We start from the raw sequence: 27,503 nt of genomic DNA on the forward strand, positions 1-27,503 counted from the left end.
CGGACCGCGGTCCGCAAAGAGAGGGAGATTTTGATGTTTTGGCTGTTCCAGTGCAGGGTCTCTGCACTGAGACGCAATATCACGACATGATTCACACAGATCGTATATGGCAAACAATGGCCAGCTATTAGGTCCAATATACCTGGTTATTTTCGGCTTAATTATATTGGCAACACAGCGAGCGAGCGCCGAATCGAACTGTTATTTTGTTTGTGTGTGTGTAATTGAGTGTGGGTGAATAGCAACGGCGCGGAAGAAGAAGCACTACGCCAGCCCTGGTCGAAAAACAGCTGTTGCGCCTGCAAAGAATTTCTGGAATTGTAACATTTTCAATTTTAAACATTAAAATAATCACTCGCGATGGCTGCCAATATAGCCGCAGCTGTTGCGGTGCCCCAGGAGGTCGATCCCGTGCTGAAAAAAGCCATAAAGCTGCTGCACTCCAGCAACTCGACGTCTGCGGCCGAACTCCGCCTGTTGCTGGACGAGGCGCTGAGGGCGAGATACGGCGCCGAGAAGAGTGTAACGAACAACATGACCCAGCGCATGATGGACGATGAGATGAGTTTTCCCGGTCGTGCGCCCACCCCGCCGCAGCCCATCAACACGGATGAGATCATCAATCTGACCAATTCGCCGGACAAGGACCCGTCGGACTCTGTGGACACCATTATCGATTCGGACGAGTGCCTCAGTGCGGCGGGCATTGTAAACACTGGCGACACTGGCGATTTTGGCGACTTGAATTGCTGTGTCTGCGGCGAGATGATGTTCACGGCCACCAACCGGCTGGTTGAGTGCTCCAAATGCGGTGCCATGTACCACCAGGAGTGCCACAAGCCGCCCATCACCAAGGAGGAGGCTGCCGACGATCAGGAGCAGACGTGGCAATGCGACACGTGTTGCAACAAGCCCACCAGCAGTCGGACAGTGGCCCCTGCAGCGGCAGCGGCAACGACACTTCCGCCTTCCATCTTCATAGCCGACGATCCCATGCCGCTGGCCGCCAGCAAAGCGAGCAAAACCGCATCGGGGGCATCCTCACGATCCTCGACATCCTCCAACTCATCCTCGCCCTTCTACAGGCCAGAGCCGAGCAGCTCGACCAATGCGAGCAGCAGCAGTAGCAGCAAGCAAGGCCACAAGTCATCGTCGTCCTCCTCCTCCAAGTCGCACAAAGAGGAGCGAGCCAGCAAGTCGGTGGCCCCCGCCTTGGCTGCCATCAGTGGTGTGGAGAAGCACACCAGTGGCCCCACCCCATCGACATCGCGACGGAGCAGCTCGAATACGAAAACCAGCAAGAGCAGCTCCTCCTCCAAGCACCACGAAAGCAGCAGCAGCGGCGGCAGCAAACGAAGATCGAAGCAATGACGAAACTATTACTATTGAGTGGCAGCTTCCCCCATTCAATAGTTCACGGCGCTCACATTCATTTAGTTGTAGGCTAAAACGTAGTTTAATTAACAAATTTATATACGGAAATTCTTGGAAAATATTCAATGCATTTTGCGCACTTTTTATTCAAACTTTAAGGTTTATATCGTAAATATTCGAAAAACAATTAGCGCCTGTACTTGCGCACAGTTACTGCTGGTGTCCTGGGACTGCGGCCGTTGCTGCTGCTGCTGGCAGCTAGCGGGGAATCAGAGGCCCCCTCTCCATTCACTTTCCTCAGATTCACTCTGGTCACGGGCGTATCATCCTTGGAGGTAGCCAAACTGCGAGCTGAAGGTGTTCTCACATCGCCCTCGCCAGCGGGCTGCTCCTTGGCCGCAGCCTTCTTCTTGCGCTTCACATTCACAATGACATTGGCGTCCATGCTGACATCCAGCTCAAAGTTGAATTCGTATGTCTTGTTGGAGCGCGGCTTGGGCGTCAGATCATCGTTGACGACTGTCTTGCCGTGCTTGCCACGCAGAGAGATCGCTGGACTAAAGTTTATCTTGGCACTGGCGGCATTTGGCGTGCGGGCTTTGGGGCTGGCTGCTGCTCTGGGAGTGCCACGAGCCCTGGGACTGGCTCTGGGAGTGGCTCCTGGCTTGGGCGCATCATTAGGCTCAGTCTTCACGCGCTTCATTGAGGGACTGGTCTCTGCTGGAGTCGAGGCAGCTGCATTTCGTTTCCTGGGCGAGATGGTCGGCGTGACTTTGGCGTTCCTGCGAGGTGCTGGTGAAGCCTTGACCTGTGGCTTCTTGCGTGGCGACTCCTCCTCTTCCTCGCTGGCGGAAATGTATTCAGGCGATGCCACCTTCTCCTTCTTGGCCCTTTTGGCTGTTGCTGCTGCTGCCTTGCTGGTGCCCGGCGGACTGTGATTGTTGTTGCTGCTGCTCTGGGGCTTCAGCTTAAAGTCCAAGTCGCCGCTGTTGGGGATTTTCATTTGCTTGAGGGCCGCCGAGAACCAATTGCGGCACTTGTCGTAGTCTGGCTCCTCGTTGTGCTTCAGCTTGGCCACATACTTCATGTACTCCCCCAGGGGCACAGGCACACCCTTGGGGAATAGAGTCTTGAGAGCCGCTCCAACATCCTCCATGAAGGCCTCTTTGGCCTTCTGTACTTTCAACGGAACCGCCAGCAGCTTCTGTGTGACCCACGGCAGTTCTGCGCCCAGCCATTCGATGATGTTGTAGCCGAGAATCTCCAGGTCCGCTCGCCTGGTGGGCACACCCAAATGGGCGTCCCGCGATGTGTACTCGATGGTGCCGTTGTGCATTTTCTTCGGATCCGGCTTGAAGTCGCCGGTGACAAAGTGCGAGGCCAGACCAAAGTCTACCAGGTAGGCCTGGGACGCACCAGCCTTGCCCATACCTAGCAGGATGTTTGCCGCCTTGAGATCCGCATGGACATAGCCAGTGCTGTGCATGAACTGGTAGACATCCAGCATTTGTAGGGCCAGACGATAGACAGTGCCCTCTGGCAGTCGCTTGTCGTTCTCCTTGAAGAACTTTGATATATCGCTGCCGTAGCGCGGCATCACAATGAAGCGATGCTTCTGGCCGTTGACATCCGCCGAGCCGCTGGCCAGAATGTACGGCATGCCCAGGGTCTTGAGGCCGCGCTGCTGCTTGAACTGCTTGATGTCGTCCTGCTTGGCGTTGCGCAAGTAGAAATGCATCTCCACGAACAGCGGCCCATTGCCATGCGGCTCCTGCAACAAAGAGTTCGAGAAAAAACGCTACGCAGGCTCATTGCTGAGTACTCACGCATTTGACTACAGCGTCGTAGTTCTTCTCGCCCACGCGAGCGGCCGCATATATCTCGCCAAAGCCACCAATGCCAATCGATGGACCGATGCGCCACTGCCCCTTGGCCAGGTCCTGGAGCACGGTGCCCTCCAGTAACTTCTCCGGCATGGCATACAGTTTCCCCTTGGCCTTCTTGGCCGGCGCTGAGCCGGCAGCTGCTTTGGGTTTCACGGCGCGCGGCATTGTCTGCGCCGAGTAGGTTGTTTGTCTAGGTATAAAAATAAATAATTAAATGCTCAAAATGCCGCCACAAACGAAGAGCGCGAAGAAGAGGTGAGCGATTGCATTCACCGGTATTTAAAAAAAAGTACTGGATACTAATTCCAGAGAAAAATACTATTTTAAATACTGGGACACTGTGTTCTTAATTTCTGTATAATGTGTCGGCTGACGTAGTCCTTATTGTCGCTTATTTTCGTTGGCAACATATACTTGTAATAAAATTGAAAATTAGAAAATTAGTAAGGGAACCTATAAATACAGAAATATAATGAATGATAAAAAACATGTCGCTCTTTACTAATTCGTAAACCATCTTGTAAAACAAAATTTTATAGATATAACAAGAAAATAGGGTATACAAAGTCTACATACTCCTAAAAAAAAGGGGTGTAGTAGCAGCGCAGCTACCTTGAACAAAAATTGCTTCAACCTTATTTAAAAACAATCCCATCAAATAAAGTCTTTAAATTTAACAAATTTTGTAAAAAATTGATTCATCAATCGCATAAAATTATACGTTCAGTGCTGAGAGTCGCAAGTATCTTGTAATATTTAATAGAATATCACAATTTATGAATTTGACTTTCAGCGGTATATGGGAAAAGTATGTTTCGGTATATTTTTTAGGGGCAGACGGTATATTTTCCTCCATAAATGCCCGGCCACACTGTTCCCCAGTGACTGACGGCGTCTTTTTTCAGCTCCATTCGTATAAATTTTTGGGACGCGTCTAGTGAAAAACTACGTTTTGTTTCGGTTTTAATAATCATTCCAAAACGCGCAAACATCCAAAGTGCCTTTGAGCAGTTCACATTTCCGCACGAGAGCGAAAAATCGATTGAAATAAAATGGTAATTTGTGGCCAGAAATTGTTAAGTTGCTGCTCCAGCGGCGGCGGCGGTTGACATTCTGTATTTTATTGCGCGTGCCCCGTCGAACGGCCGGGGGCCCCCAGCCAATCAAATATTGATGCCCACGTAGCGCGAAAATTGAATATATGCCCGTGGTCTGCCCCGCTAAATGTTTAGTTGCGAGAAATACGCACATTTGTTGTTGTGTTTGGCTGCGGTGGCGGCGACCATTTCATCGTGTTTAACCTCACACTTTGGCCAGCGGCCGCCACCATCTTGTTCGCTGCTGGTTTCTGTGCTGTGTTTTCTGTGTGTTTTACTAATTGTGTGTGTGTTTTGTTCTCGCATTTGGCAGGCTGGTGGAAAAGCAGGCAAAGATTCGGGCAAAGCAAAGGCGAAGGCAGTTTCCCGCTCAGCGCGCGCTGGTCTTCAGGTGAGTAATTTCCCCATATATATATTTGTTGTTGTCTGCTGTACATTTTGGCGCCTTTTTGTGTATTCACCTCTGCGAGCATAAGCCACCACGCACATACAGGGTGCGCTTCGCGGTCTCACTCTATGTGTGTATGTGTGTGTGTGTTTATTTTGAGGGTAGCAAAACATAAACAAGCAAGTAATTTGTGGGCTTTTTTTTTCTTATTTGTACGTAGTTCCCCGTTGGCCGTATCCATCGTCATCTGAAGAGTCGTACTACATCCCATGGTCGCGTTGGTGCAACCGCAGCCGTTTACTCTGCTGCCATATTGGAATATTTGACTGCCGAGGTAAGTGCTTACTTGATTTTCCCGCCTCTCTCAGCCATAGCGGTACTACCGCTCTGCAACGGTGTTTTACATGCAAATGTAAACGCTTAACAGACAGATGGTTGTGATGTTACAGGGGCTTTCCATGTTAACGGCTGACTAATTTGAGTATTCTGTTTTTCTATTGGATTTTAGGTGCTGGAATTGGCAGGAAATGCATCGAAAGATCTGAAAGTGAAACGTATCACACCGCGCCACTTACAGCTCGCCATTCGTGGAGACGAGGAGCTGGACAGCCTGATTAAGGCAACCATCGCCGGCGGCGGTGTCATTCCCCATATTCACAAGTCGCTGATCGGCAAGAAGGACGACACCGTCCAGGATCCACAGCGAAAGGGCAATGTGATCCTGTCGCAGGCCTACTAACTGCCACATACCCTACCACTGACACCCCTTTTTAAAAACTATGAAGAATTAAGATTAGAGACCGATGAAACAGTGTGCAACGAGCGAGAGAAGAGAGAGAGATCCAAACTTACCGACGAAAACAACAAGAAAAGAATTATAATTTTAATACTTTCTGTGCGATTGCAACGCATAATTAAACACAAAGGAATCCATAATTATACGTAATTATAGACATCCGACTCCCCCACCCAATCCAACACACCTCCACAGTCCTCCCGTAAAGCATCCACACACACGCACACACACACATCCATAAAATACATACGCGCACGCATGATTTTTTATAATCTTAGCAACAACAAAGTGTAAAAGAATAAAAAATAGATGCAATGAGCGGCCGGCGGATCATAAAACAGATGAATGCAGAAATTAAAGGATAAATAAGGATAAGCGCAAAATAATTACACGAATAAATTTAATAAAAATTATAATAAAAACTAAAATCCTGTTATTTCCCCATAAAACAATTTATTAGAGACATTTTACAAATATTATTGAATGTTGCAATAAACTTTGTGCACGAAAAAGTGTTGAAAATTAGGATTGTTAAACGAATATCAAACTCTAAGCTCAAAGCTCTAGCCCAAGAGATGCGGCTGTGCCTTCTGGACATCGTCGCAGCGCTCATTGAGGTCATCGGCATCCAGCTCCAGGCATGCGCCCCACTCGACCAGGGTGATGCGATGATCCTTGTTCGAGTCGCAGCTCTCCAGGAACGGGGCAATGCAGTGCTCGAGGCTGACCAGCGGCGCCCGGATGGGGAACAGCTCGTGACGCGACACGGAACGATCGGTGTCGCCATCCAGATCGCACCACTTCCAAACGGCAGCATTGGCCCAGCGACGGGAGTTGTTTGTCTCCGCCTCCAGCTCCATTTGCATGTAATGCTCGGTGAGCTCATCCCGCTCGGCCAGGTCACGCATCACGTTGAACAGCCAGTCGCGCATGCGGCGCGGGAAGTCCTTCAGATCCTCGCCGTCGCAGGTGCGTGGCTCGTGGCAGGTGCCGTAGTAGTCGATGTGCATGTGAGCGTTGTCCGGATTGCGGCAACCTTCGTGCTGGATGTCGCACCAGCAGCGCTGCTGATAGACGGAGCAATCCGAGGGCCAGGTCTCGTTCGTGTTGGTGCAGACAAGGCGACGTGTGTCCACCTCCTCGGGGCAATCGGGAATGCACACGCACTCGGGCTTACCGTCGTTCAACTGGCAGATGCGGCCGGCGCCGCAGGGCATGGTCTCGCACAGATCCACCTCCACAACCGGATTCAGGAGATTGTGCTGCACGGCGGCCAACTTGCTGGAAATCTCATTCTCACGCTCCACGTCCTTGATCTGTGAACGAGTTGCATGAATTTCAATTGTTTAAAAGTCTTTTGGGTGATGCTCCCACCTTGGCCTTCTCCTCCAGCAGGCGCAGGAACTCCTCTTCGTTTTCATCCAGGTCGGACAAGTCCAGATCCGACAGATCCAGATCCTCCTCGGCGGCTTGGACCTGCGACAAGGCCAGCAGCGCCAATCCGAGCAACAGCCAGATGGAACGCATCTTCTAGCAGATCTTAAGAGTGAGGGGAGAGATTCAGTTTACAAAAGTTTCCGCCATAACTGTACCGCTGTACCGGAACGTAACGATCTTTTTGGTTGTAACCTACCCCTACCCAAATCCTACCCTAAGGGGTGGTTTACATGCCTTTACTCAAGCTGCGGAATGCTGATCGGCATCGACATTAGCGGCGCCTTTTTCCCATCAAAGACAATTGAAGACCCCAGGGTTCAAGAGGTCAAATGCGTACATTTTCGTACAGTTGCAGAAGCAGATGGAGGAGAGAACTGTCGACCATCTAATAGGGAAGTGAATTTATGGATCTGTGCAAAAACACAAATGAAAACAAAGCCAACACATTGTTGTCTTGGCAGGGAGGGGAGTGCAGTGAGTGAGTTCCTTATTATAGATTGGGGTGAACCCGCCAGAAATAATGGAAGTCGGAAAAGTGTTCCATAAAACTAAACCAATAAGAACTCGAGAAATCCAATTGAATATCTGGAAATTTCGAATATGCAATAAATTTCAATAGTGAAGAAATTTATGATAATTATTTAGGTGGAAGATCATTCAAGTTTAACCATGGAAATATATCTTAATTAAATTTAATCGGAATAACTTTGATGTGTTATATTTCTGCCACACTTCCGCTAAATAATTCTCTATAAACTGCAACCTCAAGAAAATGCTCCATAATTCTCTATGGACCGCGGAAAGCATGTCGAACACATGGCAAAAAGCTTTTCAAAAAATAAAAATCTTGTTTATGAAGTCATCTTTAAATGGAGTACATAGAACATGTGCACATATGTATTTTTGCGGCACATATAAACTTAGTTTCCATGTACTCTAGGTAGAACTGCCTGCCCCTGATTAAAGCTGACCTTAATGTTAGAAACGAAACCATATTTCCATAGATCCATTATAATCAGCTCAAGATGTCGCCCCAATTCAAATGTCGTATGGTGTGTGGATTGCCCAACGACAAATTTCAGATTATAGCAAGGCCCGACTTGGCCCCAGTCCCCATCACATCTCACTGCTGCTTATCAGGATCGGCTGCTTCCGTTTTCGGGGCGACTGAGATTTGCTTAATCGTCGCTTTTTGTGCTCAATCTCGGAGAAATAATGCGCCACAAAAGTAAAAAGAATACAGAAAAGACAGACAGCTGCAATTTCCAGGAATATACACAAGAGTTGGATGCTGAAATGCATTCCATAGATGTATGCATGTCTGTGCATTCATATACAGATGTGTCGGGCTTTATGGTGGATACATTTGTTGTGGTTGCAGTTTAATTATAACGAAAAGTCGAGCAACAATGACGTGATGCGGCGAGTATACAGCCACAGAGATGTTTATGTTGGAAGACGAGGCTGATGAAATGCAGAGGATTGCCTCTGCTGCTGCCCCGTTGTACGTCCAACCTCAAGCAGAACAATTTAGATGAAATTGAGGAACTGCATAAACTGCCATCGTTGCTGATGAACACTCTCTTGACCTTGCAACACATAGAACAACACAAACTTGTCTTGGAAATGAAATTAACTCGAAATTGATTGGCAAATTTACACAAAAATTGAGCTCAATTAATCATCAATCGATTCGCTGACCATTTGCCAATATTTACTGCAAACATTGAACTTGAAGCGGAAACTTGAGAAAAAACCAAAGCTGTAATCCAAAACGTTCCAATGAACTTTGAACACTTCTTACAGACCAAGATCGTATTATACACTCCGCTCTATTATATTTGTACTCACTATATAACTCAAGTCTTATTCCTTTTTCAACTGTCTAAGCGCGTTGGGGTATGGCGAGTGAATGAATTGCTTGGGAAAGATTATGGATCGCCTGAAAAATAAAACTGGAGCACATCCAACATTTGCCATTGGGGACCCATGCCGTCGCCTCAAACATGCTGCCTTGCAACATGTTCGCTCGCAGAGAAAACACAAAAAGAATTCAGTTTTTCATGGTTCTTTATTTATTAGTTAGACAACATTTCAGTAAATAATTTATGACTTACCTTCCAGTGTATATCCAAGTTTTCCTTGGTGCTGTTCCTTTCCAGTTTTGTCTCAGTTTGTTGGTGGTTTTTTGTTGGAAAAGAAATATTGTGTTTTGCTTTAGAAAGTCTGTTTAAAGTTTTGTGGTATAAAGATATAAAGCAAAAGGTACTTAAGCGCACTTATAGAAAAGTCTATATCGATATTGTATCCTATGCGAATGTTACGATCTGAAGTACGAGTACACCTGGGTGGGTTGCCTCTGCGCTAACTTACCTTAAGGCTACAACAAGCTTGTCTCAAGCGTATTTAGGGCTTAGAATTTGCATTGGTAAATATGTTTAAAATTAGTTTGAAAATTGTGTGGGCTTGCGTACCTAGAATTGCATTAAAAATTAACTAAATCTTTATGATAGCATTACAGATTAGTGACTACTTAGACTTGCATTCACTTCTTGGACGGGGGAGAGAGAAATAGAGAGATAGTGAGAGACTTACAACTGGATAGTAGCTCAAAATAAATGTTTAGATACAGATACAGATACATAGTGTTGGTTTTTCAGGTTTTATTTATTTAAAATAAATACGAATTTTCATATATTTTCGGTTAAGTGATTAGTGTGTGTTTTGTATTCGTAAATGTAGAGAGTGGAGGACTGGCTCTAAATGAAGCTGGCAAAGTGGACCCGCGAACTAAGCCTCTTCGCATATTTGCTCTTATTCTCAATACATAATTAATCGTATATATAATATATATAGTATATATAATTCATAGATCAAATTTAAAGCCTTTGGCGTGAGCTACAGAACGTAAGCATACATATAATATAAGTGGTAATAATATTGTAGAAAGAGAGAATAATTATTCATACATCTAGTTAAACTGTGGATCTAAACTTAACTTAGAGTTCCGTGTGTGTCGTGGTTCGTACTCAAAATCAACATACATATGTATATATAATTACTATATATAGTTTCTCATCGTTTGTCAAACAAAAACAAAAAAAATTCGGGCCCAATAGATGGGCATCAAAACGTAAAAAGCTTCCAAATAATAATCTAACAAAAATCATGCGCGTATTTCGTAGTTCTACTGATTCACTGGATTAATACAATAACAGGGTGACACTTGCAGCCGTTTGAATTAGTTTCGAATTGTTCAATACTATCCTTTTACTCAACACTATAAGTTACAGTATATCTGGTAACAAATGACTAAAAATGATGGAATAATCTCATGGGAACTGAGTGAAATCGGTTAGAATAAGTCGCTAATAATTAAATTAATAACTTACTCAACACTGATATTACATTATACAACACATTACTTGTAATAATTAAATTAAATTGAATGTTCTATCCTTGAACGTTTTACAACCCTATATCTATGTAATGAATTGAATTTTGCAGAGTCTAGACACCCTAATGATAGCAAATGTTGATTAAAACTAACTATTTTGATCATATATCATAGCTTATATGCCATCATAATGAGTTAATCCAGTCAATCAGCGGAATGAGCGGGTAGTTCAATGACATTTGGTGTGGAGAAACCTTTTTACAGCATTATAGAATCATTTTTGGATGTCTTGTATAGCAGATATATGTAGTAGTCGAGTCGTTTATGGTGTATATAATCTTTTTGCTCTATAAAAATTGACAATAGTTTTGATATCAACTCGTGTGTACATCGATTGGTTAAGGCCACCCACACACCCGTGTTACGCCCGCCAGCTTAGCGCTTGGTTTGATTACGATTTCATTTGATTTTAATTTTATTTTATATTGTTTTGTTTGTTTACGTTTATGTTATTTCTGGACGTATCTTCTTTTTGCGTTTGTTTGTTTGTTTTTAGGTAATACAAAGTCTCTATTATCTAGCTATACGAATTATGGCCAATAAGCTCAGGCTAAAGCTGCGTAATTTGTAACTAATTGCTAATTTATTTATTGCTTCCATTTGTCAATCCTTACTTTAATATTTTTTGCAAGCAAACGCGCGCTGCACGGACGCTTGGTTTCGAAAAAATGTACAGAGATTTGGGAGGATTCATGTTAAGATAGAGAGCACTGGTAATCAATAAATTCTTTCCGGCGCATATTCCCCGGTTCTAAGTGGGGGAAGGCATACATTCATTTCGCAATGTATGCAATAATGGTCAAGGGTTAGACCTTTGGACCTCCCAAACATTGTTATAGAAAATATTTATACATATGGTCTGTGGCTTAGATCGATAGTTAAATTATCAATGGTATAGCTTAGGTGTAGAGTAAAAACCGTAGTTAGTTGTCCTATTGATAGATAGAGAGACAATGCGTTAAGTGTCCTGTTTGTTTTTCAGTTTCATGTTTCTTGTTTCTTGATTCTCTAACTCTAAGCGAGTGTGTGTTGCTAGCTTAACAGTATCTTGATTCTTTTGCTGCACAAAGTGCGCACAAAAAGGCATCTAAATCAAAAAGAATTGTTCACATTAGTTCATACGTTAAACATTTTTTTAAACATACATATGGGGGGGTCGGCAAGACGTATTTTGGTTGTTTTTTTTCCTTATGAATTAAACGACAGCTAAATGGCGAGGGGACGGGTTGCGGCCGCAGGGCGCTCTCTACTTACCGGCAATCTAGCGGCGATACTTGCTATTGGCACTGCCCCCAACGGCCACCGAACCGTTTGACACTCCCTTTGGCAGCGGTGCATTTCCATTCGGCGGCGGAGCTGGAGAACTGTACGGCCCATAGCCACTTGCTGGCGGCTGTGCATTATCTGTGGGCGAAACAGCAATGGAATTTATGAAGCAAACGAATTCCGATCGAAGCGAATCCACTCACGGTAATTGTTGGGGGGAGCTGCCGCATAGGGATTCATGCGATTCGCATTCATGTTGTTGTGCTTCGTGGGGCCGCCGCCGTAGTTCTGCTGGTAGCCAGTGCCGAAATTCGGAGGCGGTTGCTGGTGTGGCGGCGGACCCTGTGGGAGTGGTGCTCCAGGTACGGGTGGCGGTGCATTGGGCGGCATGTTCCAGTTACCCGGTGCCGGCGGAGGTGGCCCGTTGCGATGATGATCCATTGGTGGTCCCCCAGCACCTGCCGGTGGCTGCACAGGCGGCGGACAGCCCCATTGACTGGGATGCCACTGCTGTGGGCCTGGCGGTGGCGGCGGCGGAGCATTCCAGCCATTCTGTGGATAGCCATTCCAGCCGTTCATTTGCGGCGGTGGCTGCTGATAGTAGCCCTGCATCGGTGGCGGCGGACCCCAGTAGTTGTAGTTGGGTGGCGGGGCATTGATTGGTGGCGGCGGCTGGTGCGGATACGGAGGCATTGGCTGCTGTGGAGGCACAGGCGGACGGTACCCGGGCGCCTGCATATTGCCATTATGCGGCTGAGGCGGCTGCTGTGGCTGTTGCTGTGGCGGCTTGCTGCCATTGGTCGGCGGTCCCTGGGACTGTTTGTCTTTCTTCTCCAAGTTATAAATAGATTTCTTAACATCCACGTGCACGTATTTAATGGAATGTTGTTTTTGAACTAGCACAAGAAATGCAGAATGTTAGAGTGAAACACACAGATGGATGGCACTCTCTACTCACGTATTGCCTTGTCCACAGCATCGTAATCATCGAATTCGATAAATGCGAATCCCCGACGCTTGCCGGTCGTTTTGTCGGTGAGCAGCTTCACGGAAACCACTCTGCCGAATTGCACGAAATACTCCCGCAGGCAATCCTCGTCATGATTGTCCTTTAGGCCGCCGACAAATAACTTTTTAACGGATATATTCGTCTCGCGGGTCTCACGCTCCGGGCGTGGCAGCGCCCGCTTGGCCTCCACCGTTCTGCAAGAGCAATAAAAAATATCTTTGTCATCCCATTCGGAGAAGTCAAGGGTATAAATAGCAGGAAACATACTTGCCGTCGATGATATGGGGCCGGTTCTCCTGTGCTTTGTCTACCATCGTGGACTTTGTGTAGGTTATAAAGCCGAAACCACGCGAACGTTTCGTGGCGGCATCGCGCATCACCACCACATCGACCACCTTGCCCCACTGCCCGTAGAACACCTTGAGGCCCTCCTCGGTGGTGTAGGGCGCCAGGCCACCGATAAATAGCTTACGCAAGTGCTCCAATTCACATATGTCCTGCTGGGCGCATGACGCAACGGCGCCGGGACGGGTACGGGGACAGAGCGGGCGGGAGTAAAACGCATTAAAGATGCGTCACAGTGAGACATTTGCCATACAAACATATACACACACACAAACAGGTACACTCATGCCCATGCCCCTGTGTGGGCAGGCATGGGCGTGTGTATGTGTATGTGCGGCTCGAATGCCGAAATCTCAGCTTGATACTTACATCATCCTCCCGATCGGGTATTTCGATGGTTTCCGTGCTGGAGGGATCCTCGCCGGATGTCTCCTCCTTGCTTCGCATTGGATTTGCCATGGTTATCACAAATTATAACCAATCAAAATTTTTTTGTTTTTACGCGATGTCGGTGGCAGTGTGACCGCGGATTTATCGATCAAACATACCGGACAACACCCTCCTAAATATACCGAAATATACATAGTCATTTTAAAAATATACCGTAAATCTCAAATCATTTTCCACGAAATTGCTATTCTATTTAATGTTGCAGCACTAATACTATAATTTTATCCCATTCTAGGAGAAGAATTGACTTTAAGTACTTGTTTTTATTGGATTGCCTATAAATAAAAAGACAGCGGCGAAGTGTTAACGTTAACATTTCACTGTTGCACTTCACATGTCTCTGTTAAGCAACAGCTGTTTGCCCCACAGGGCTGCATTATTGTTTGTTCGTTTTTTCTTGTATTTGTTAAAAACAACAATTTCTCGTCTTTTTTCTTACATAAACAAACGCCTGCGGGGGCTAAGAGTGTGCAAATGTTCTCTATAAACTTTCACTAGTGTCCAAAAGGTGAGAAAAGCAGAGAAATACGCTCGGGTTGGTGTTTTTTTTTTCGGCTAAATTTATTCGGTAATTAGCTTATGCTGATTGTGATTAGTTTAGTGGCTAAATCTAAGTTAAAGCTCAATTAAAAGTAGCTGCCTGGTTAATTGCTAGCAAGTATTGACTGTACGACTGCCAGCACTTCCGCTGCCGCTGCCGCCCCCGACGCTGTTGCTGTTGCTGTTGCTAATATTGAAGGGAAGGCGTCGGCGTGGCTGCGTCTCGTAGCGCTCTTCGATGTCTATATAATTAGCATCTGGATGTCCGCCTCCATTGTTGTTTGCGTGCCCCTGCGTGCTGTCTTTTGGCAGCGCTGCCGTCGCCGCTGGCGGTGGATAGTAGCCGAGGCCCACGCCGATGCCTCCGCCATGCGGCAGCGACGTCGTCCCACTGCTGGCCGGTGCGGCGTAACTCGTTGTAGTCTGATGACCCATTATAGAGCTCATAAAACCATTGGCCACGACAAAGTTTCTGAAAAATTGATTACATCAAAATAGTACTCCAGTTAGAGGGGTAAACTCCCTCCCCTCCCCCTCGATAAGGATATTGTCCGTCTGTCTGTCTGTCTAATTGCGTTTGTGTGCGCATAAATGTCGTAAAATTAATTTCGTGTTAATTTTATGTGCGGGTGTAGGGACATCAATTAAAATTGTGACATTTCCTTGAATTACTTCCGTTTCAAAAAAAAAAGCGGAGGTGTCCCTTGGCCATTTTTCGGTGCTCCACTCACCTGTAGTGCTGATCGATTTGTGCCTTCTCTATGCGCTTATCCTTGGCCCTGCGATTCTGAAACCAAATCTTGATTTGGGTCTCTGTGAGGCGCAACGTTTCGGCCAGCTCGAAGCGGCGGCTCCTGGAGATGTACTCGTTCCGATGGAACTCCACTTCAAGGCGCAGCGTCTGCTCGGTGCTGAAGGTGGTACGCTGGCGACGCTGTCTGCCTTCCTTGCGACGACGGCGTGCCACTGAAAGGGGGGAAGAATTAGTGTTAGAGAGGGATGAAGGGGGTTTTCCATAGAGGATAGAGGAGCAGAAATGGTAGCCAGTAGTGCTATTTTAGCCATAAGTATTCCCAATCAAAGTTCAGTCATTTATTCCTGTATATTTCTGAACAAATATTGTTCCAATCAACTGCAAATTCCATCCGGAAGTATACCCAGAAATTCTCTAATTTTACTGGAAACTATATTCGTGGCCAAAAGCCTTACCATATGCCAAATACTCATTAAATTCCTGAAGCATACTCCTCAAATATTGATGGCATAGTACATTTTCCAGTCTCCATACATTCTTTAGCCTCTTCTTCAATCTTCCTGAAATATTTCTTCAACCAATCATCATTCGCTTCCATTCCAAAAGCCTGCCCAAAGCCACAAGCACTTCCCATGTCCCACAAATGTCTAAATAGATCTTCATCTCATTTGCCTTCACATCACTAAACGTTTATTCATAGTCGGAAACTATTTCCATGCTCAATTCCAAAGCCAATCCCCTGCCCAAACCCATTCATCCGCCCGCACACAATAGAGATGTTGAAGCGAAATTAATCTTCCATTAACAAACCATCCCGACAAGTCCTCGCGCAGCTAAACGATTCCGAATGTGGCTTGCGTGTTTGTTAAGTTAAATAAATAATTAAACACTGCTGTTGGCCGCGATTCTTCATCTTCATCGCGTTTGTGCTGCACATTAGTGAATGCATTTTACACGTGTTCCTCAAAGTTTCCGCTTTTTTTTAGCATCTTCTTTTTCTTTGGCTGGGCGAGCAGTCCTGTGCTGCTGATCCGGGAAACTTTTAACAATGCCAGCAGCTGGCCAGCACTCCCCTGCCATCCTCATCATCATCATTATCATCGTCATCCGTGAGGAGAGAGGACAAGGACTCTCATTCATATTTTCCGACCATCCATCCGCCCGACTATTCCGTTTGTGTTTGCATTTGCTGACTGTGTGGTGTGTGTCGGCTCGGCTCGGCTCGGCTCTGTCGTTGTCGCCGAATTGGTCCAACCAACCGCACATTATGCCCCCCATGACTGCCCCACCCTTCCCGCAACGCGCAACATTGTTTGCTGGATTTTAGGGACTTTTCTAATTGATGTAACAAGGCGAAGCGAAGCTGACAAGTTGTCACTGGGTGGGTGTGAAGCTCTGGGAAAAGTGTAGACTCTATGGCGCAGCAGATTGGGGAGGGAGTTTACGCTGCTAATCTCCACCGAGTAGTTTTTGCTTGATTACCCCTTTTGCCTCAAAACAGGCTTAAGTTCTGTGTGTTTTTTTTTTTCTGTCGCCTTCTTCCTTGCTGGCTTTCTGCTGCTTTGAAATCACGTGTGAAATTCAATATGCAAGTGTCCTTTGGTTGGTTTTGTTGCGGTTCCCCCTCTGTTTTTTTAGGTTTCCTGTCAAGCTCAATTACAATGCTAATTTTTTGTTGGCTTACTTATGATTTGTACAAGCTTTAGCCTGGCAGCTAAATGAATATTGTAAGTGAATCTGTGACACAGCAGGGGGGAGTAGATTTCATAGATTTTTCTTTGATTTAGTTTTAGTTTTTGTAGCGACAGCAAAAGGCCTTAAACTGCGTCTTGGTGTGTGAATTGTTAAATCAAAATTTGAGCTACAATTAAAGTTAAAATTCCTCCAAAAAGCTAAGCTCAAACCACTTTCAATTGCTAAAAGAATATCCACAAATATTAATACACAAAAATCCCTTAACTTTACCTCAGATAACATGAGGTTTAAGGTGTTCTCCTTTAAGCTCCTTCCATCCCATAATTTAACCTTTTGCACTGGCAAACAATTTCATCAATTGCTTCCAATGATTACCCACCATTTGCCTCACTGCATGATCCTTTTTTCATTATCCTGCCCACACCTGAGCACACACCTGAATCCATCCCCCCCCCAACACCACAAGCCGCAAAAGCAAACCTCAAACCGCAAACCTCATCAACCGCATAAGAAAACGAAAATGCCGCAAGTAAACGAAAACTTTCACACCTGAATGCATTTTAATTTTTTTTCCTCTCATTCATTTTTTTGTTGTTATATTTTTTTTTTCTGCCCCAACTAATTTTTCTTCCCCATTTCTCATTGTGTGGCCAGTTCGTGGCTTTTTTCATTGCTGATTTCTACATAATCCTTGCTGTAAGGATGATATTCAATATCACTGGCACTTCATCATTTTTCTGCTTTCTTTTTCTGCATCCGATTTTTTGTAGTTCCTGCGGAACTAACTTTTTGCTGGCCGGCTCTCGGCAGCACCTGTGCTTCGGTGGAGGCGTGTGAAATGCCCAACACTTCCTCCACGCCTTTCCAGTCTTAGAATTTCGGAGTTCTTGCCGGGATCTGGTGCAAAATGCTCGCTCCTCTGGGCTTCAGTTGCCCGCGCTGTTTGCTGCTGAGGCGAGTCGGAGGTGGCGGAGGCGGACGCTGGGCCATCGCTTCCCTGGCCAGGCAATTGGCCGATAAGACGCCAAAGGACATTGTGGTAAGGATCTAAGCTCTCTTCTGCACATTTTTTCTATAGGTTTTTCGTACCTTCAGATACCCCCCGAGCCCACCTCATGCTGCATGTCCGGCTGTGCCAATTGCGTCTGGCTGGACTACGCCCAAACGCTGACCAAGCTACTCGACGACAATGACGAGCGTGCCCGTGAGATAGTCCTCAGCAAGATCACCGATCCGAATCTGAAGATGTTTCTCAGCCTGGAGCTGCGCCAAATGAAGCTGCTGCACGAGGAGAAACCCCAGCCCCCAGCAGCAGGTGCCAACGAGGACACGAACACTCCAAAGACACCCTCAAAGTAGTACAAACAAAAATTACACCAAAATGTATGGTTTTTCTGATAGTTAGGAAACATTTCGTAGTAGCTCAAATTTACTCATGTACTTAGCGTTTAAGAACAACAAACCTCATTATAAGAACTAAGGGCTGAGAAGCAAATGGCATACAAAGTGAGTGTTCTCCAGTGATTTGGGGATCGATTCTGATCAAAGAATCATTGTAAGGAATGTTCTGTTGTGCAGGGAAAGTTGTGGCAGTAGTTTGGTGTCCTTTAGTCTCAGTTTGCTTACAGTTTTGGTTTAGCTTTTGATCTGCTAAGTGGCCTGGAATATCTCAAGATATTGCCACTGCTAATTCATTATATTTTGGTCTCACTTTTTGGTGTTCATTTAAGGGTAAATCCTTTTTTGGGCACTAATATTCGAGCTGAGATCTAAGGCACGCGTGCCGCAATATCTCTTTATCCGTTACTCATTTCTGAACTGCGTCTTAACCATCTAAAGAACTCTATTCCAAGCCGTAAACTATTCACCTGCAGCTTCAATCTCCTACCAAACACAATTGGCTTTTAGCGTAGCTTTTTCTCTACTCACAAAAGGCAGTAAATCCAGCGCTGAAATGCGGATCACCAGGAAAACCCGGCGGAAATCCTGCGGGCAGGACGGCTACGGCAGCTCCATTGCCGGCTGCCAGGCCAGGCAGCTCGTTGCCGTAGCTGTGCTTCTGCTGCTGCTGCTGCTGCGACGGGTAATCCTTGGAGGCGCCATAGAACTCGTACGAGGGAAACCCAACGAGGGACACGCGCTCGTCGCTGATGGAAATGTCCGGAGAGGAGACGCTGCCGCCGTCGCTGTGGTAGGGCGTGTCGCAGGCAGCAGGCGGCTTGTGGTGGGTGCCCACATCGATGTCGCCGCTCTCGTTGCTGCGCGTCTCGAGGTGCCCGTAGAGTCGCTCGAAGAACTGTCGCGGCGACGAAGGACGCTGCGTGGGTGTCCTGATATTTGTCTCTGTTTGCGACGGAATTTGTTGCGAAATGGGACTGGCGGAGGAGGTCTCCATGCGATCCCTATCGTTCCCCTGCACAGCAGTCACCGGCTCCTGGTGTTGGCGTTGCATTGGAGGAGGCGTTCGGTTATGGGCACGGCGCTAAGTGGACGACTAATCGCTTGTATAATCGGCGAGCGACTGAACTTTGCGTCACTTCCGATGGCCGGCGGATGGGACCTTTGGTCAAGCGGCGGCAACGGCGACGTCGACGCTTATCCTGCGCTGACGCTGCCAGCGCTAGCAAAAACAAACAAATTATGCGCCACATCACAAAAATTAACAGCAAAGGCGCCTAAAATTGCCGTTTAATAAAAAAACGTTATCCTGCCACAGGCTGCAGGCCAAGGCAGGGCTGAACGACGCTGATTGGCTGGACTGTTGATGAAACTTAACACCTCTCGTTAGGGGTGTTGCAGCAAGGACATGGAGTGGAGTCCTGGACGGAGCGTGCGCATATTCAAATGAAATTGGTGTGACCAGCCAGATAGGTAAGGTAGTGTGACCCATTGACAAAAATACTATCCGTTTTTGCTCCTTTTCCATTGGCCAATAATATTCTTTCAATGAATGCTGATTGGTTGATTTTCATTGGTTACACTTTTTAGGTATTTTTATTGGCTGAAAAGCGAAAAAAAGATTAAGAACAATTTAGAGAGTTAAAACTTTTACCATCATTGCTAAATTTGATTTAGCCAGCTTTTGGGGCCGTCTACGGATTAAAGGAGTCGAGACGCCTCTTCACCAACTATGTTCTTCTCGCAGTTATATACACTTCTAACGGCCATTTTTGGAACTAACACAAAGCAAAGAAACGAACCACCCAGAACAATTAAGCAGCTTCGCAAAAATAATGTAATGTACTAATGTACAAATGTCCCTGTACCTGTTACTTAAAATTTCTTGAACAGAGAAACTGCTATAATTTTAAATTAAAAATTGTAATTTGAGAATTACTTAAACTTTTCTATAAGAAATATAACTTATTACTTGTAACAATAACTTTTATTTAAAAATAGTTAAAAATAAAAGTTAAATTGATTTATTGATTGTTAAATTGAATGCGCATTCCTGATCCTTGAGAGAATTAAAAATAACTTATAAAATTTAAAGCTGATATTGATAGCTATGACTGAAATATAATTTCCTGTTTATTTTAAGTTGCTGATCCTTCAAATTGATTTATTTACTTGAATTTTGCTTTCATAACTGTCATTTGCAGTCCCTGATATTTTTACTCATAATTGCGTGCCCTCTTTCCAATTCACAATAGAGAATTCACTGAGAACTCTGTTTTTTGGCCATCAAATGAAAAATTCAAATACAAATTTGTAAAAAATAAGGTCATAAGGTATACAATCCAATAAAAAAGAGTATTGTTAATAAGCCAAATTGATTCTTAAATCGGATTAAATAATTGCTGTAGAGTTAAAAGTCTTCGCAAGCTAGTAATATCAAATAGAACATCGAAATCGAGAAATATGATTTAAGATGCAGTATATTTACAGTATATTTTGAAAATGCAAGGTTATATTTCGGTATATTTCCAAGGGTCTGACGGTATATTTGATCGATAACACCACTGTCACACTAAAAAACTCTGTTTTTTCGTTTTCTTTCCACCGTCATTCGTAAATTGTTCGCGCGCTCAATAAACTTTTAAATTTTCGATCGTGCGGTTCGTTGCGCGCGCTCGTTTGGTTGTTGGTTGAACAAAAAAAAATCGTATTTACGAACTGTTTGTCTTCAAAAGTTAACAACAAAAACGATTTGCTGTTGCTTCGCGTGTGCCCTAAGTATCGCGCTAGTACCGTTAGTTCGAAAGGAGAGTGAAAAGAACGTGCAAAAAGGAATAAACCAATTTAATGAAAAACAAACAAAATAAGGTATGGGCCCCATATCCCGCAGGAATGTTCTTTTACCAATTTCGTTTTGTTGCAAAAACAAGCGGCGGACAGGCAAAAACAAGCAAAGGCATGCAACAACAAACATTGCACTTGCCTTCGCATGCCGCTCTTCCTCCTCGCCACCTTTCCCCCTTTGGGCGGATATGACTTAAATCGGTTATTGTCTTGATATTGCGTTTTGTTTGTTTGCTGTGCGCGCGAGTGGAGTGTGTTTGTTTTTTATGCAATGCAAAATATTTTGTTAAAACTCGTTTTTGTTCAAAAGCCTTTTTGGTTATGTGCGAGTGTGTGTGTGTGTGTCTCTGTGTGTTCATCCATCAGTTTTTATTGTTGTTTTTAATTAAGCGCTGTTAGAGCGAGACAGCATCTGCCATGTGCTTGTCTCTCTGCTGCGCTTCATTGCTCTCCCTCTTCCATTTCTCCAACAAGAAGAACAATAACTGCGTTTCCATTGATCTTTTTATGAGCGGCGCTAAGGGCGCATCACCCACACACGCACATACATTCTCTCTCCCTCGCACACGCACAGCATCATATTATGGTGAGCGGGGCGTGGGAGAGAGGCGCTGGGATTATTGAGGGATTTTTCTTTTGATTTCCTTAATACTCATTGCGGGAATTTTGGTGGGCTTATATCCGATCTTCCATGTCCTGTTCCCGATCCGTCCCGCGCATGCCCACCAGATTATGGGGAAATTTATATGGAAATTAACGTAAATGTAGTTTTTTGATTGATAGCAAATATCGCTGCAACGGCGCTTGCGCCTGCGCTGTGAGTGCATGTTGTCAACATAACTGCATTTCGAACAGCTGTCGGCAATGTGTTCCGTTAGGAATGAGAATGAGGGAGTGGAGAATGGGCAGAAAGTAACGTTATATGTGGACATCTGTACAGTAAATAAATATTCTTCAAAAAGTGCTATGTGATATTTTTGTTGTTAATATACCCTTTAAGAGAGCTCTTTAGTTCGTAGAAGTTGGCTGTGCATAGACAACAAATTTCCTTACCGTTTTTCATGCAAGTTGTATGCTTGATCGTTGGACTAACAACGAAAATTACTTAAACCTGACCTTACAGAGCCAAAACCGTGCCAAATTTGACCAAAATCACAAAAAGTGTCCACCAAAAAAAGTGACTATGCTCGAAAATGTGTTTGTTGAAAATAAACTCAGAAAATAAACAAACATCATTTTTAGATTGAACGAAATTTCGTCTACAGGGGGCATTTGAATTCTAGTTTTTGCTATTTTATTGGATTTGCATGCATATACTCTTCTGTTCCTTATACGCCAACTAATCGTATACCCCCATCTCTGTTATCTTTTTTTGCAGTGCTCAAAATCGTGTGACACACTTAAGGCCCTGGCCAGCGCCTGGCTTTTGACGGACGGACGGGCGGCGCTCGTCTCCACTAATTGCTGACACAAATAATTTCACTAACTGGCGGAACATAAGAAAAGTGAGAAAGAAGAAAAAACGCCGCAAAAAGAGAGCAAAATTGAATTTACGATCCGCATCAAAGTCAAGTCACTCTGTCACGGTGTCGCGCTGCTCGACTTTAACTAATTTAATGATCAAAAGTTATACATTTTTTTTTGCGCACTCCGTGCTCTGTGTTTGGTGTTAATTGAAAGTGTCACGCGTCGTCTAAATTATAATTCCCCCCAATCGACTGGAGCGTCATTGTATCTCTTGTATGAGTGTCTGTGTGTGGAGTGCAACCTGTGTGCAACGTCCACAATGTGGCCGAGAGAAGTGGCTCAAAGTGAAATAATAATGTGCCGAATTGTGTGGCTAGCATTAATGGTATCGGGGGCTGCCCAGGCGGCGACACCCTTTGCAAAGGAGTACCGCAGCGCGGGTCTCTTCAAGGGCAACACCCTCGTCGATTTGGATGGATCCACCACCCTGGACATGGCCATGGAGAAGCCAACGAGCAGCAGTGGCCTACAGACGGCAGGCTTCAAAGCGGAATCGTCGGTGATTCTGCCGGGCATCCATTTAAGTTCAGGTAAATGGGGGAGAAATCCTAATGTTAAGATGGGTGTTTTTATAGGGAATAGAACTAATTTGAAAGAAATCTCTTCCACACTTCGCTCTAATGGGTATCATATGATATCTCATATTAGTAAGAACAACACCAAATTTATGTTCTCTTTCCAACTTCTTCCAGGAAATTGTAAACCATACAACATCTAACCCAACCTACAACTTTCATTCATTGCCCCTCCTTATCAATAACCCAAGAAAACCCAAAGAACTTTAATTTTTTTGAGAAAAAAGAGGAAGTGTTCACTTTTGGGGTACCACACTCCAAACTCCACTCTTTGCACCTTCTTCCCCTCTTGCATTCTCCAGGTACAATGTCTCCCGTATGCCGGCGCTTATCTAACGCTTATCTTACAACACTTTCCTGCCTCTCGCTCCCCCCTTCCCCTGCCGCTCTGTCTCTCGATCGTGTCTTTGGTTTATTTATGACCTGCGCCTTGGCGGCATCATATTTCAGAAACATACAACAACAAAAACAACAACAGAAAAGCAGATTACCCGAACAAGTGTATTTGCTCGATTGTCTCCTTCGTTTGTCTTTTTTTCGGTTTCGGTTGGATCTTTCTCTCCCTTTTGTGTGCCCTTGGAAAGAGTATATTTAACTTAGGCAGATGTTTGTAACGCAAAGAAGGAGGAATAAATTATAGAAATATATTTCTGATAATCATAAATAGTAAAATTCAATTATATATTTCTCCATATTGTGTCTTTTATTAGCCCTAAAACTTTCAAGGGTATCCAAACTTCGGCAGGGCAAAGTCTTATAGTTTTCGGACTGCTTTGCATTGTGTCTCTGTTTCGAGGGTCTGTCTGTTCCCTCAAAGGGTCTCTGTCTGCTCTTTGCTCTTCTTTTTCTTTAGTCTCTGAGGATTCGCTTCCCTCCGCCCTTTCCTTAGTTCTGTCAGCGTATATTCCCCACACCCCCCTGGTAATCCAATCTCTGCTGCACTTGAAAGATGAATGGTGGCCCACAGCTGGCAACCAGGATGTCAACCACAGCTTTGGCTCTCAATCTCAGTCGGGAGTCTCATTCCTGCTTCAAGGCACGCTCGCAGCACATCACATCCGTCGGAGTAATTTTCTTGCCTCATTATAACCAGATTAAAGTGTAATCACAGAGCGACCCAGACGTGTGCTTGGGAGACGTGATTCTGTCTGTCTGGTCTGCCAGTCCCCTCCCTCCCCAGGGGTTTCTTTTTAATTTTCATATTTCTTACGATCATTTTTTGGGGTTTGGTTTGGTTCTCTTCTTCGATCTTTTTGGCAGAGTGCAAACTTCCACTTCCTGTCCCCGGCACTCACGATGATAGAGTGAAAGGGATCTCTCCTCCAGTCTCGAGTATCGACTCGAAAGGTAGTCTTTCCCTTTCTGGTGCCTGGTGGGCTCCCCTTGACCTCCTCTTGCTCCTCTTCCCAGATCTTGGGGGGTTATTTAAATGACATTTAAGCCGCTTAAATGTTGTGTCGCTTCGTACATTTTTGATTTTTTTATGACAACATTTTCAAGTTTTATGCGAGTCCCATTTTATGAGCGTGAAAATGAAAGTACTTTCGTCATGTCTCTAAAGAGAGAGGAAAGAGAGGTTGGGTCGGGGTCTTTCTCTGCCTCCATCGCTATCCCTTTCTCCGGCACCTACCGAGTAGATCTTTCGCCGACTCTTTCTCTATCGCTGTGCGGCTGGGCGGCCTTTTCCTTTGGAGTTTTGCGGCCTTAAACTTATGGATGACTCGGCAGCATTTTGGAGTCGCCTTACATTTTCGGGGGCTTTCTTAAATGTGTCATAATTAAAAACAGACCTTAACCATTTTCGTGGGCAGCAGCTCCTGATGAGTAAGCAAAGTGGAGTCACAGCCTAAAGCAGATTAAATAATGTGTCTGAAAGAACAACAAAAAGGATTATGTTATAGTTCTTTAAGTGCTTGAAATTAAAACAAAGCTCATGGAAAATATCATGTTTCTAAAACGTTTTGTGAGGAAAGAGAAGAGTACTTCAAGCTTGGCCTTATATTCGACCAAATTTACAATCTACACCGAAGATTGAGTCATTGACTCAAACATTCTTGCTCATAAAGTTAACTATTTAGTGTATAAATCGCTTACATCTTTTTATTTGACAATACTTATCTGGACTTAAACTAATTTACGAATGAAGAAAAAAAGTTATCCAAAGTTCTTAAATGACCGAAAAAAATACATGCACACCTTCCGGAACAACTTGAAAAGCGCAGAGAACCGAAACATTCCTCAATTTATTGTGGAATTTATTCCACATTTCCTGAAAAAATATGAAATATCTTTGGCCCCTGAGGCCACATCTTAGACAGTGGCTACTAGGGCTACTACCTGAATGAATCTCCCCCTGCGCTGCTCCCCAATGTCAAAGCCAAAACCAAAGAAGAGTTGGTTTATTTTTGGGATCTTTTTCAGCAAACAAAACACGCAAACTTTGGCCCAAGCCTGGGGACGGGACCAGTTTTTGGTAGCATTTTGGAGTTGGAGTTGGAGTCGCGCGGCTGCGCACCGAGTCCCGAGTTCTTCCTGGAGAGTACAGTACGCAGAAGATCTTAGCAGGAGGCTGTTGGCTGTTGGTTGTGGCTGCTTCTTGGGGTCTGTCTCTCCACTGGCACTTCAACTCTTCAGCATGTATTTAGATAGAGCTGAAACGTTGAAAGATACAACGCTGTACGAGTGCATCTGTGTGTGTGTTTGTGGCACAGTCGGGCCATGTCCATGTCTCTCTGTCTGCGTGTATGCCTGAGCCAAACAAAGCCAGCCGACAATCGTAAAAACTAAACGACGAGAGAATTTATGAGGCCTCGAAACGTAGCAGGAGAGAAGAGACGCAAGACCCCCTCTCTCTCTCTCTCTCTGGGTCTGTAGAGTTCTTCTGTGTGTAGATCAAGTGCCAAAGTCAAGCCAAGCATTCCTCGAGTTAGATAACAGCCCAAGGTTTCTGTCCCTGTTACTGTCATGCAAATGCAGATACAGATAAAAACTGAATGCAGTTTTTGCAGTTGGAATATACATATATAAATCACAGGTAGCAGACGAACACTAGACGGGCATGAAAACCCAAAGGCAAAGTGCGAAATATCCCACAGAGCAACGATCACCAGACAGACAGTGCAGTGCAGTGCAGTGCGTTGCAGTGGTGCACATGTTGCACGAGGGGAAACACACAGAATCCCACAGAATGCATCTGTTAGATGCTGTGTGCTGCATTCAGGGTCCATCCATCGTTAACGTTTCCACGCTAATTTGACGAAAGCAGAGCCCATTTCATGGCATATCTTTTCCAACAATTTCATGCTGCTTGCTGCTGCGGCTCTCCCTCCTCCCAACAGGGTCGGGTCTGTAGTCTGCAGTCACTCTGGATGCTGGAAGTATCTGTGTATCTTACAGGTAGTTTTTAACACTTTAAAACTCAATCCGTTTAGAGGCGGTGTGCGAGTGTGTGTGCTGTGCATTCTTCCCCCTTCTTTCCTACCATTTGTTTACACCTTTTGCGAAAAGTCAAGAAAATGAAACGGTTTCTGGCCAGTTTTATGGCCTGAAAACCTGTGCCCATACCCCCGATGCTGTTGACCCCTCTTCCTTACCGTCCATTCCATTCCCCTGCTGATTCACTTTTTGTTGTTGCTGTTTGTAGTGCCCTGTAATTGCAGAGTATTGTTAGGGTATGTTTGATGCGTTAAATGATTTGTAACATGCGAGGAGAAAACCATAAAGCGACTCGGAAATTGCAAAAAAAAACCCAACAACCCCCACAAACTAAAGGGTATCTGCACTGTTCATACACTCCAGGCCAGGCCATTTGTTCTTTTTCTTTTGTTTATTTTCTCAATCGTTTGTTGTTGCTATTTATTTGTTTTTAGTTTTACAGAAGGAAAAAAATACAAAAAAGAAAATGGAAAATTGTGCAATGCTTTTGGGGAGAATATTTCGGTTTTTGTTTACCAACAAAATTTATCGAGTGCGGGTAGTGGCGAAAGGGGGTGTCTTTTATGAACTTTTCTGTTGTTTGCAGATCTCGGGGAGATCTGAAAATGGAACTTTCTATCGCTTACCAAAAGAAATAGGCAAATTGTTCATTAGATTTGTATCAAGAAACCATTGTTCAAAAAACGATAAGTATTGTTGCAAACAGTTTGAGGCCACAAAGCAACCCACCTACGTGGCGGTGGAAAATGCTTCAAACTCTTTTTGTCTATTTTCAATTTTGGGTATCCAAATTGCATTGGCGTACAAAAGATACGATACTCGCGTACAAGCCGTAAACAGGTGTCTGGTTAGGTTTTTTCTTTGTGGCTTTTACTTATTTTGTTAATTTGAAAAGTAAACTTTAGACTTTTGTCTTATGCGGCCAACGCATGCTGCTCCTCCATCTCCAGCTCCATCTGCGTCTCCACCCACTCTCCACAAGCCAAGACGCAGACTTTCGATTAGAAAGAAAGTGCCACACACAACACACCGACAAAAGTGAATGTTTTGCTTCTTTTTTTTTTGGGAAAACAACACAAGTTTTGAATAAAAGGCAATAAAAATATGTGCCATACAAAAAGTCAATCGCTGAACAGAGAATTCCGGCACCTGGTGTCACCAGTGAAGCGAGGGCGTAGCTTCTTCGTGGGCGCTACGATTCGTTGGCTATAATGCCATTACCCGCCTGGT

General features: G+C 44.8%; 8 protein-coding genes across 10 annotated transcripts in view; 4 read left to right on the forward strand and 4 right to left on the reverse strand.

The window, feature by feature from the left end:
- The first annotated feature begins 49 nt into the window (after positions 1 to 49).
- On the forward strand, positions 50 to 1,504 carry LOC117896122 (integrator complex subunit 12). The gene has a single exon (XM_034804176.1). It carries the CDS (start codon positions 361 to 363, stop codon positions 1,369 to 1,371), a length of 1,011 nt encoding a protein of 336 aa, XP_034660067.1. The 5' UTR covers positions 50 to 360; the 3' UTR covers positions 1,372 to 1,504.
- Positions 1,483 to 3,521, reverse strand: LOC117896120 (nucleosomal histone kinase 1). The gene is made up of 2 exons (XM_034804175.1): positions 3,201 to 3,521; positions 1,483 to 3,145 (listed from the first exon to the last, which is right to left on the reverse strand). The coding sequence occupies exons 1-2, from the start codon at positions 3,423 to 3,425 to the stop codon at positions 1,562 to 1,564; spliced, it is 1,809 nt and encodes a 602-aa protein (XP_034660066.1). The 5' UTR covers positions 3,426 to 3,521; the 3' UTR covers positions 1,483 to 1,561.
- Positions 3,522 to 4,154: 633 nt separating this feature from the next.
- LOC117896125 (histone H2A.v) lies at positions 4,155 to 5,832 on the forward strand. Its single transcript, XM_034804182.1, has 4 exons — positions 4,155 to 4,315; positions 4,671 to 4,748; positions 4,966 to 5,079; positions 5,254 to 5,832. The coding sequence occupies exons 1-4, from the start codon at positions 4,313 to 4,315 to the stop codon at positions 5,482 to 5,484; spliced, it is 426 nt and encodes a 141-aa protein (XP_034660073.1). The 5' UTR covers positions 4,155 to 4,312; the 3' UTR covers positions 5,485 to 5,832.
- Positions 5,833 to 5,974: 142 nt separating this feature from the next.
- LOC117896124 (SPARC) lies at positions 5,975 to 8,926 on the reverse strand. The gene is made up of 3 exons (XM_034804181.1): positions 8,830 to 8,926; positions 6,916 to 7,080; positions 5,975 to 6,857 (listed from the first exon to the last, which is right to left on the reverse strand). Exons 2-3 carry the CDS (start codon positions 7,066 to 7,068, stop codon positions 6,105 to 6,107), a joined length of 906 nt encoding a protein of 301 aa, XP_034660072.1. The 5' UTR covers positions 7,069 to 7,080; positions 8,830 to 8,926; the 3' UTR covers positions 5,975 to 6,104.
- Positions 8,927 to 10,903: 1,977 nt separating this feature from the next.
- On the reverse strand, positions 10,904 to 13,585 carry LOC117896123 (ribonucleoprotein RB97D). Of its 3 annotated transcripts, XM_034804178.1 has the most exons (6): positions 13,425 to 13,585; positions 12,978 to 13,210; positions 12,660 to 12,904; positions 11,905 to 12,597; positions 11,690 to 11,839; positions 10,904 to 11,522 (listed from the first exon to the last, which is right to left on the reverse strand). In XM_034804178.1, exons 1-5 carry the CDS (start codon positions 13,512 to 13,514, stop codon positions 11,697 to 11,699), a joined length of 1,404 nt encoding a protein of 467 aa, XP_034660069.1. In that variant the 5' UTR covers positions 13,515 to 13,585; the 3' UTR covers positions 10,904 to 11,522; positions 11,690 to 11,696. The 3 variants fall into 3 exon arrangements, with proteins under 3 accessions (XP_034660069.1, XP_034660071.1, XP_034660068.1); XM_034804180.1 differs by having other exon boundaries at positions 10,904 to 11,839; positions 12,978 to 13,207; XM_034804177.1 differs by having other exon boundaries at positions 10,904 to 11,839.
- Positions 13,586 to 13,856: 271 nt separating this feature from the next.
- On the forward strand, positions 13,857 to 17,996 carry LOC117896126 (oxidoreductase-like domain-containing protein 1). The gene is made up of 3 exons (XM_034804183.1): positions 13,857 to 14,013; positions 17,265 to 17,533; positions 17,590 to 17,996. The coding sequence occupies exons 2-3, from the start codon at positions 17,402 to 17,404 to the stop codon at positions 17,851 to 17,853; spliced, it is 396 nt and encodes a 131-aa protein (XP_034660074.1). The 5' UTR covers positions 13,857 to 14,013; positions 17,265 to 17,401; the 3' UTR covers positions 17,854 to 17,996.
- Positions 14,063 to 18,946, reverse strand: LOC117899438 (homeobox protein rough). The gene is made up of 3 exons (XM_034809442.1): positions 18,424 to 18,946; positions 14,777 to 15,011; positions 14,063 to 14,517 (listed from the first exon to the last, which is right to left on the reverse strand). Exons 1-3 carry the CDS (start codon positions 18,944 to 18,946, stop codon positions 14,157 to 14,159), a joined length of 1,119 nt encoding a protein of 372 aa, XP_034665333.1. The 3' UTR covers positions 14,063 to 14,156.
- Positions 18,947 to 20,516: 1,570 nt separating this feature from the next.
- LOC117896952 overlaps positions 20,517 to 27,503 on the forward strand; it is a 34,401-nt gene continuing 27,414 nt past the window's right edge. The window contains exons 1-2 of the mRNA XM_034805496.1: positions 20,517 to 20,760; positions 22,115 to 22,793. Of these exons, the coding sequence (XP_034661387.1) occupies positions 22,523 to 22,793 (271 nt within the window). The 5' untranslated portion in view covers positions 20,517 to 20,760; positions 22,115 to 22,522. The remainder of the gene's footprint in view (positions 20,761 to 22,114; positions 22,794 to 27,503) is intronic.

This window comes from Drosophila subobscura, chromosome O (genome assembly GCF_008121235.1).
Source record: "Drosophila subobscura isolate 14011-0131.10 chromosome O, UCBerk_Dsub_1.0, whole genome shotgun sequence".
NCBI lineage: Eukaryota > Metazoa > Arthropoda > Insecta > Diptera > Drosophilidae > Drosophila > Drosophila subobscura.

Coding starts and splice junctions, on each gene's coding strand:
- LOC117896122 (XM_034804176.1), top strand. CDS start 361: ATGGCTGCCAATATAGCCGCAGCTGTTGCGGTGCCCCAGGAGGTCGAT.
- LOC117896120 (XM_034804175.1), bottom strand. CDS start 3,425: ATGCCGCGCGCCGTGAAACCCAAAGCAGCTGCCGGCTCAGCGCCGGCC. Junction 3,146..3,200: donor ACGACGCTGTAGTCAAATGC/GTGAGTACTCAG, acceptor TCTTTGTTGCAG/GAGCCGCATGGCAATGGGCC.
- LOC117896125 (XM_034804182.1), top strand. Junction 4,749..4,965: donor CAGCGCGCGCTGGTCTTCAG/GTGAGTAATTTC, acceptor ATTTGTACGTAG/TTCCCCGTTGGCCGTATCCA. Junction 5,080..5,253: donor TGGAATATTTGACTGCCGAG/GTAAGTGCTTAC, acceptor ATTGGATTTTAG/GTGCTGGAATTGGCAGGAAA.
- LOC117896124 (XM_034804181.1), bottom strand. CDS start 7,068: ATGCGTTCCATCTGGCTGTTGCTCGGATTGGCGCTGCTGGCCTTGTCG. Junction 6,858..6,915: donor TGCTGGAGGAGAAGGCCAAG/GTGGGAGCATCA, acceptor ACTCGTTCACAG/ATCAAGGACGTGGAGCGTGA.
- LOC117896123 (XM_034804178.1), bottom strand. CDS start 13,514: ATGGCAAATCCAATGCGAAGCAAGGAGGAGACATCCGGCGAGGATCCC. Junction 12,598..12,659: donor TGCTGTGGACAAGGCAATAC/GTGAGTAGAGAG, acceptor TTCTTGTGCTAG/TTCAAAAACAACATTCCATT. Junction 11,840..11,904: donor AGCTCCCCCCAACAATTACC/GTGAGTGGATTC, acceptor TTTCGCCCACAG/ATAATGCACAGCCGCCAGCA.
- LOC117896126 (XM_034804183.1), top strand. CDS start 17,402: ATGCTCGCTCCTCTGGGCTTCAGTTGCCCGCGCTGTTTGCTGCTGAGG. Junction 17,534..17,589: donor AGACGCCAAAGGACATTGTG/GTAAGGATCTAA, acceptor TCGTACCTTCAG/ATACCCCCCGAGCCCACCTC.
- LOC117899438 (XM_034809442.1), bottom strand. CDS start 18,946: ATGCAACGCCAACACCAGGAGCCGGTGACTGCTGTGCAGGGGAACGAT. Junction 15,012..18,423: donor CGCTGGATTTACTGCCTTTT/GTGAGTAGAGAA, acceptor CCCCCCTTTCAG/TGGCACGCCGTCGTCGCAAG. Junction 14,518..14,776: donor CAAATCGATCAGCACTACAG/GTGAGTGGAGCA, acceptor TCAATTTTTCAG/AAACTTTGTCGTGGCCAATG.